This window comes from Nyctibius grandis, chromosome 5, assembly GCF_013368605.1.
Source record: "Nyctibius grandis isolate bNycGra1 chromosome 5, bNycGra1.pri, whole genome shotgun sequence".
Lineage (NCBI taxonomy): Eukaryota > Metazoa > Chordata > Aves > Nyctibiiformes > Nyctibiidae > Nyctibius > Nyctibius grandis.
In genome coordinates this window covers 87345081-87354021 of record NC_090662.1, presented here as the reverse complement: position 1 = coordinate 87354021, position 8941 = coordinate 87345081, and the positions used below count along the sequence as shown (strand labels likewise).

At 47.8% G+C, this 8941-nt stretch overlaps 1 protein-coding gene across 4 annotated transcripts in view; it reads left to right on the top strand.

The window, feature by feature from the left end:
• Positions 1 to 4241: 4241 nt before the first annotated feature.
• AEBP2 (AE binding protein 2) overlaps positions 4242 to 8941 on the top strand; it is a 54231-nt gene continuing 49531 nt past the window's right edge. For all 4 annotated transcript variants that reach the window (XM_068401055.1, XM_068401053.1, XM_068401054.1 and 1 more), the window contains exon 1: positions 4242 to 4874. In XM_068401055.1, the coding sequence (XP_068257156.1) occupies positions 4255 to 4874 (620 nt within the window). In that variant the 5' untranslated portion in view covers positions 4242 to 4254. The remainder of the gene's footprint in view (positions 4875 to 8941) is intronic.

Here is an 8941-nt window from a genome sequence, read left to right as displayed (position 1 = left end):
GTCTCTTCCTCCAGACTTTGAATTTGGATGGGGAAGGGTGGGGCAGAAAGAAGGGTGCAGTTTCCAGAGGCTGCTGAGCAGGCAGAATATTGTGAGCAAGGTGAGTCATGAGGTTGAGGCAGCAGGAATTTCCTGCAGTGCTTGAGACATGCATGCGGAGGCAGGGGCAGGAGAAGGGAGTTCAGTGACCAAATGTTTTGTTTTACAGAATCTCTCCTGGTATCCTAACAAATGCAAGACGCAATGTCACTTTTCCTATATCTTAGGCCTCTGGCATTTTTTTTTTCTCTCTTCATAGGCCTTTCTTACTGTTTTTAAGTGTTTTGCTTGCATACTATACATCATAGTATTATGAAGCTGATCAACATTAGGAAAAAAAACCTCAAAAAACCTGCCTTACATGTACAAAATCTTCTGATAATCTCACCTAGCTGTCCTTCAAAAAAACCCCACAAAACAGCAAAATTGCTGTGACTCAAGAAAAGAAACTACTTCTTTGGAGTGTGCTCATTATTGGTTCTGCTGTCAGTGTGAATGCCCCGCACCCCGGCCTTCCTGAGGTAAGAGAAAAAAAATCTTAATTTCTTCTCCCTGCTCTGCTGTGTCTACAATGTTGTTTGTTCTTGCTCTAGTGGAGAATGGTTCTGCTTGGACTCTTTGCCCGTGAACAAGCTTCTCCTAGTTTATCTAGTGACATTTTTATTTTGTACTTTGTTGAGAATGTCTTCCAAGTACCACAGATTAGTACGCTTCAACATAAATGTCTCAGCTTTAAAGCATTGTCCCCGTGGTAACATGATCATACCAAGTGAGACTGAGCATACCAGAAGCCCTTTGCATGAATGACAGAGTAACATCCACCCTCAAAGCCTAAGTGGATGTTTAAGTTCTTTTTTCCAAAGAATTTCCTAATAGTGTATCTCCTGCTTTGAGCTTTTATCAGCACATTCAAATGCAAGTGATTTAGATGCCTTTGCCAATTCTAGACTCACCTGTTCTCAGGCAGATCTCCTCTTTCAAGAGGTTTGAAAAGTCAAAAACCTCGGAGAAAAAGGAGATTTACCCTTGGTAAGCTGGGTATTTTTGTACAGAGAAAGCTCAGTAACAAGAGACTCAAGTAATCATTGCTGCTTGCACTTGATTAAGACTTTATTAAGTGCTCGAGGACCAAGCCTGGACGCAGAATTTTGTGGTTTTGAAAAACTGAGAGCAGGACACCAAGAGATTATCGTAGAGTATTTCTTTGATGACTGCCTGCTGCAGTAGTGACCCCTTTGGTGCTGATCTCTTGCTTAAATGCTAAGTGATTTCCATTAGGCAGGTTCACACCGTCTTTCCTATTCATTTGTGTCCTGAGGTTTCCTTCCCTGACCCTCTTTGAATACACAAGTTACCTAATGAGCTGGCGTCTCTACCACTCTACTTAGGAAAGTGGCAAGTGGGAGGTCTGAATCACCCTGCCAGCTTTCGGTACACAAACACCGGGAGCCTTGCCTGCACACACGACCTCAAGAAACCCAGAGAGACTTGGGGGGGGGGGGGGGGCGGGCGGTGTGTGGAAGTACATTGACGGGCTTGTGAACACACAGTGGAGTGGATTTGGACAATTTACATTAGAGTACACGGAGAACTTTTCCCCCTTTTTTCTCATATCCTTAGGTCGTGAAAGGTGTCTTTTACCTAAGTCCTTTTTGGTTTCTCATGACTCGATACTTCTCTGATTCTGTCCCTCGCTACAGCAGAGAACTCCAGAAGGGAATAAATAGGTAGAAGAGACACAGGAATTACTTCAGCTACTGCCGTCTTCTTACTGAATCAAAGGGCGGTGTCTGTTTTTGAAACCTCACGCTGCGTGTTTGATAAGACTAGTGACAGCAACACCCACCCGGGAGTGCCACACCTTCCTAAGCAAAGTACCGGGCACGTTGCTACCGGGAGGGAGGAGGAAAGGCAGAAGAGGATGTAGAAGCTCAGGGTTTCGTGACTATTTTGGTGGAGTTAGTAGACCAGCGATACATGCATTACACAGATGAACAGCATTACAGCTGTCCTTTTTTCTTGCCCTTTTTTTTTTTCCCCCCCAAGCATTCTTCCCACTTCCACTTTCTAGCTGAGGCTGGTTTCTAGAAATCTGGGAAACTATAATCACTTTTTTTCCCCTGTTGTTAGTTTCCAAAGTTCGCTTATGCTCCTGTGCAGGTTAAAGATGTCATTGGTTTGTTTTCAAAGATTAATCCAACGTCATGTCCCTTTGCTCCAATACTGTGTTGTTGTTTCAGCACTGTGGCATTCTGTTTTGATGCTGCTACACCACGGGTTGCTGGTGTTGCTGCTAACAACTACGTTTGTTGATGGGCTGGGAGCCATCTCCAGCTCTGCTAATGCGGATCTTAGGAGCACCCTTTCCAGATTTTAATCCTACGTGGTTAACTTCTCCTGGAATCGAGGTTCTCTGTGGATATGCCAGATACGCCTGCTGTAACTTGAATTGGTGATGTTCTTCCTATTATGCAGAAGGCACAATGTTTTTCTGGACTGAGTTGTGGTTCTGTGTTTTGTAGTTTGTTTTGAAACTAAACTACCATTGCTTCACGATGTTTTTTTTTAAATGTGGCAAGCTCTGTAAGAGTTGGGTAAAGACCGACAGATGTATATATGACATTTAAAATTCATGTGGAATAGCATTTTATGCTTTCAATTACCCTCTTCCTCCCTCCAATAATCTGTCAAACTACCTGATTTAATCTCTGTGTTCAGAGTCTACCCACCTTCCTCTTCTACTGCAAATCCCCATCCTATAAAATTTTGCTAATCACTTCCAATATATCAAACCCTTTCTTGATGTCCATGTAGACAAGACTTTTGTCAAAAAGCCTGTCACGTTAGTCTGACATGATCTACTTTTAGTAAAATTTAATATTAAAATGACTTTAATTTTCAAAATGTGTTCTGAAGTCTTGTACATGGTTAACAGTCATTTTGTTCGGCTATCTTTCACCTTTCCCCTTCTAAACACACAGAGCTGGGTTTTTTTTTTCAGATGGCACAATTCCCAACTCAACAAATTCACTAATCCCATGCCTCCAGAACCAAATTTAGGTCCATGAGAAAAAAATTAACCAATCTCCCCAGTTTTAGGACATTAAACTCTTTAGTTTTACTTCCATTTAAATGCAGTAATCTGTATTTTGCTTTCCCCTTTAGTCATAGTGCTTTTGCCCTGTAGCCAACATGCCAAACGGAGGTTTAAGGCCACATCTAGTTTATTCTCTTTGCTCTCTCCCCTCACTGCATAGCACGACTGCTTTTTCATTCCTTTTTGTCAGTATCGCTGAAAACCTTTTTCCGTCTCCTTTGTGTCTCAGCTGAGCTTGTCTTTTGCCAGTTCTCACCGGGTAATGTCACACTGTGACCTGCACCTTGTAGCTCTCTTTGCTGAGGAGCCTTGTTTCTCCCTTTCACGTAAGCTCTATATTCCATTTTCCCCTATTTTAGTTATGACGAGTCCAGTCAGCTCCCAAGTCCCTTCAGCCTCCTCCACCCCGCTTTGCTCTCACGGACACAAATGTCACCAAGTTTTCCTCAGCCGTGACTCCCGGTCTCTTTGCCCCCTCCCTCCGGCAGCCCCGAAGGACTAAAGCTGCCCAGCTTCTGACTGAAGCAGCCAGGAGGCTGCTGAGGCTGAGGGGAGCGGGACGCTTGCGCCGCCGGCATTTCTCCCGCGGCGGGGGCGGGGGGCGAGGCGGTGCAGCGGCGGGGGCTGCACCTCCCGGACGGGAGTCCCTCGTTCCCCGCTGCCGGCTGGTCCTGCGGGACTCCCCTCCGCACAGGAGCGTTCAGCCGCTCTTCCCCCAGTCGCAGTGAGGAACGAGGACGCGGTTCAAGCGAGGCGTTAGGAGGGAGCCAGCAGCCCCGCCGCCCAACCACCGCCCCGCCCCTCCCCGTCCGCCGTTAACGCCCCGCCCGCGCACCACCTCCCTCGGCACCCCGCGCCAGGGGCCGCCGCTCCGCCCTTCCCACATTTTTGTCCCCAGGCGCGTTCCGTAGCGCGTGCGGCGGCGGCCCCGAGCCCCTCCTCCCTGCGGCTCGCGCCGCCGCGCGATTGTGCGGGTGAGAAGGGCAAGGGGAGGGAGCGGGAGGGGGCGCGGCCGCGCGCACGGGCCACGCGCACGCCCCCGCCGTTGCCGCCGCCGCGCGCGCCCGCCTGCCCGGCCCCGCTCGGCTCCGCTCCGCTCGCAGCGACTCGCAGGCGCCATGGCGGCCGCTCGCAGCGACATGGCGGAGCCGGAGGGGCTGCTTCCCGGCGAGGCGGCGGCCGCCGCGGCCGAGGAGGAGGAGGCTGGGGCTGGATCCTCGTCGTCGCCTTCGTCCTCGGCGGCGGCCGCGGCGGAGACGGAGTCGCTGCTGCTGCTGAACGGCGAGGCGGAGAGCATGTCGGAGCCGAGCCCGGAGAGCGCCAGCCAGGCCGGGGACGGGGAGGATGAGGACGAGGAGGAGGAGGAAGAGGAGGAGGAGGAGGAGGGCGGTGAGGAGGAGGAGAGCAGCCTGGTGGGGAGCAGCAGCACGAGCAGCGGCTGCTGCAGCGACGAGACCCGCTCGCTGAGCCCCGGCGGCAGCAGCGAGGCCGACGCCAAGGAGGAGCCCAAGGGCCCCCGGGGCAGCCAGGAGGACGGGCTGGGCCGCGGCGGCGGAGGCGGGGGGAGCAGCTCCAGCAGCGTGTCCAGCGGCGGCGACGAGGGCTACGGCACCGGCGGTGGCGGCGGCGGCAGCAGCAGCGGCAGCAGCAGCTGCAGCGCCACGTCGGGGGGCCGGCGGGGCAGCCTGGAGATGTCCTCGGACGGGGAGCCCCTCAGCCGCATGGACTCGGAGGACAGGTCAGTGCGCGTCCCGTACCCCCGTCGGCGGCCGCCGCCTGTGCCCTTCCCCCGGGCGCCGACCGCCCCTCGGCCCCTCTCGGCCGCGGGGCCTGTCAGGGCGGCGGCGGGGGCAGCCACAGGTTTCTCTGGCCAACTTGTGCCGGGCGGGGCGGGGGGCGGCCTGCGTCGGCGCGGCGGGCCCTGCGCTCCCGCCGCGGCTTCTGCGCCTTCAGGCCCCCTCCGAAAGCCTACCCGGTGCTTTTGGGAGGAGGAGGCGCTCCCCACCGGCCCGGCACCGGGCGGCGGGCTGCGTGGGGGCTGCCGGAGCCGCAGCCATCGCCGTTAGGCGTTTTACGGAGAGCCCCGGCGCGGCCCCCGCTGCCATCTGGGCACGGGCGCTGCCTGTTCGGGGGGCGATACTTGGCTGCCGCTTTCCTCAGAAGCTGCGGGTGTTTTTTAGATGGTGCTCTTGGGGTTCTTTAGGGTTGTATCTTGTGCTAACGCACGGGCTGGGTGTACCAAAGCTTCAGGATGGGAGATCATCTGTGGATGTGGTTTTACCTGCACCCGCAGCAGGGTCTCAGCACTGGAGGCAGAAAGCTGAGTGGTAGCCTCTTAAAGCATAAGGGGGGAGAAAAGATGCAGTTTACTAAAATCAAAAGGAGACCAGCCTTTCCGTATTAGGTGTGCACAAGTAATAAGTATGCACAGTATTAAGCGAGGCTCAGTAATTTGAGCCTCAAAGTCTTCTTTGGATGAGTTCTGTAATAGTAAATGTAAAGGTTATTTCTTAGGTTTCTGTATGTTGAAGGTATGTGTCTCATTTTACCAAGACTTTAGCTTGGTTCTTGTGGAAAGGCACAACCAAATTCTCACACATGGTGGAATTCTACCTTTTGTGTCTAGGTTTAGCCTACTAAGTCAAGCATTTCAAAGAACATGGCTTATGTGGTAGCTTTCTTGGATGTTGTGTGCAACGATTTAATTGACAGACTGAAAACAGGATGAAAAACGGACATAGGAGCAGTCTTAAAAGGCTGTAGGTCCCTCCACTAATTAGTCCTTTCAAATAGTTTAGGAAACTTGTGCTATTTTTTTATTTCAGTTTAGCATTAAAAAGTATCAGACTTCTCTGTTAAGAGTTACGGTTAAGTAACAATTACAGTTTTGTTTGTACTTTCTTAAGATAGTTGCCTTGTTAAGTGTGAAGAATTACGTGACTTGGTCGAGAAATGTACTTTGAATATATGTTAGATCAAATTCTGTGTAGCTGTTCAAATACCCACATTTCAGAAGTGAAGCATCACTAGATCTAACCTCAAATGTTAAAAACAAACAAACAAAACCCTCATGAGTCAGTTCCCCAAAACCATGTAATTGGCCTAAAAGGCTTAAGACGAGAGAAAAAAAATCAGTTCTTTGGTTTCCATCTGACTTTTGAGACACATAGGAGTCACATTTTCTTTCTTCAAAACTTGTGCAAGATGGAAAGGGGTGGGGGGGAGTGTTGGGGTTTGTTTTGTTTGTTTTGTTATTTCAAAAGCTGAGATTTTACATGAAAACGCGTAAGTATGGGAGTAGACTTCTGGAAAAATAACAGGTACATAATGGAGTTTTAAGATAATAGTTTCTTGTTTTTAATAGAATTAAAATCTAAATCTAATCTGAATGCATGTCAGTTTCTGGGTCGAGGAAATAACAGAAGTAACTTGCAGGGGTTTTCTGGAAGTACAGTGTCATTATGTCTTGCTTGTGCACTCCGGAGCTAGTGTGCTACTTTCTTTCTCTGTCATTGTTCTCATGGCTCTCTTGCTATAGTCACACAGTTAAATCTATGTGTGTACTCATCATTGCTCCTTTCCAGAACCGTTGGTACAGACTCAGTTGCAGGAGTGGGACTCTTTGCGTTTAGTCGTTTAAATAAGGACTGCACGTTGGATTTAATCTCTGCAAAGTTTTATCTTGAACTGCCAGGCTGAAAACTTGGGGTGCTGAGAGGGAATCTTGTGCTGTAATTTCAAAGCCTGCTTGTTGAATTGGTTAGGAAAAGGGCAATGCTGCGAAGAGTGCCATTTATTATTCCTGGTGATCGAAAATTTCATTTTGTGTGCACTCCTTGCTGCAGCATGGTAGAATGCTTTATTATTTTTGCTACATGTAGTCCAGCAAGTCACTTGCTTGACCTAGTGATCCAAGTGATTGCTGCTGCTTGGAAGCCAGCCACAAGATAATCTTGTGCCTTTTAGGTGATCAGGCAGACAAGCAGAGTGTTGCAAAAGGCAGGGGATGTGCCAAAGAGCTGAAGAGTGTGTGAGCTGGGATGGTGAAATACCAGGGAAGAGCTAGGAACAGTTTAAACTTACAGGTGGAGGTACAGATTTGTGATAATATGTTAAAATCCTTAAAGACTTAATCATTCATTGTTTTGATCACCTCTGCATTAAAATGTAAGTTCTGTAACTATTAGAGAATGATATTCTACCTATTAAGTGGTATTTTATATGAAATAGTATATTGTACAGTACTTCAAGACCTTTGCTGACTACTCGTGTCTCTGAAGTCCTAAGGAACTTGATGTCCCACCTCACAGTGTGTGTAGAGTTAAGATTACCTGGGGGAGGGAAGAGAGAGAAAAGAAAAGAGAGAGATTGAACTGGCATGCTTGATCTTACTATCCCTGAGTTAAGCGAGAGGAAGCTGGTAGAAGGGTATACTTGGTAAAGATTCTCCTGCTGTAGGCAGGTTTGGTAACATTCAGATCGTGCCCCTAGGCTTGGGATTTTTTTCTTGTTTCCTCTTCAGAAAATTTGAATAAATAAGAGGGTGTGGTGAGAGGGCCTGAATTTCATGAGTGATCAAATTCCGGTTTCCCTGTGTACAGTCTTTATCATTCTCCGCAATTATCAATGTGTTATCTCTGATTTTTGGTTTAGGCATATCAAAAATACCAAAAAGCAAAACCCAAAGTGATACCTAGGATAACCAGGTAGCATTTTCAGCTCAGTGGTGTTAGTAATGAGAGTGGAGTGCGATAACTCTAGGACGGGTAAGTATCTTGTTGATCTGTTCCAGGTTTTTCTGAGAATTGTGCTAAGTTCCCACTACTGTGCTGAAGTTTGTCTACGACTTTTGAGCAAGCTCGGATCAGCTGGCTCAATAATAATAATAGGCTGTATTCAAGTCTGGTTATCCTCCAGATTTACAGTTAGAACAAAGACTATTATCAGCGTATGAATGCTGGTAATTTTCTTGTGCCTTTCCCTGACTTCAGACATGTGCTGAAAGGATCGATGTGTTTCTCCAGAGTTCTCTGGAGCAGCTAGTCTTACTACAATGCTGAGAAACATCTGATATAACTTCAGTTAGCTTCAATTAGCTTCAATTAGTTCAATTAGCTATAAACACAGTAACCGAGTTTAGCATTGGGCCACAGGTACTGAAGCTAAACCTAAGCAGATGCATGGATTTGGGTATAAATCAGCTAATCTGAATGCAGTGAAGATGCGTCTGCAGCTCGATGATATGTTATTGCTGAACTACAATATTTGCTTACAAACACTTAGTGTTAGCTTACTGAAATAATTTAAATATTGTTTACTGGAAAGTTTATTATGGAAGTATATTTAAATCCGAAATAGTTTCATTATCAGATTTTGTTTGATTTAGAGAACAGCGGTAGATCTTGCAATTGTAATAAGATGTTTAGCAGAAATATAAGTAGTAAAGCTATGTGAAGGGCTTTTTTAGTTCACCCTTGTGAATTTGTCTTGCGTCTTTGTATTCTCTGTACTCTCGCCTAGAAGTTCCCCTGGTCTTCTGCTCTTACATCATCTTTACCCTTCTTTAGCAGTTTATCCATTGCCCCCTCCTCTTACTGACTAGGCAAGAAGCACTGAAAAAATATGTTTTAGCTGGAGGTATCAGCTGTTTTGCTGACTGATATGTAAGTGCTGATTGACTAGCTGGTAGGCCAAATGTAACAGGTTGTCATTGGGGCTATGTAGTAATCTTTCCCTCAGGCACAGCACTAATTAATGTCCATCTTTTTCACAGAGTTACATTTTTGTGTAACTTGTAAGGTGCGC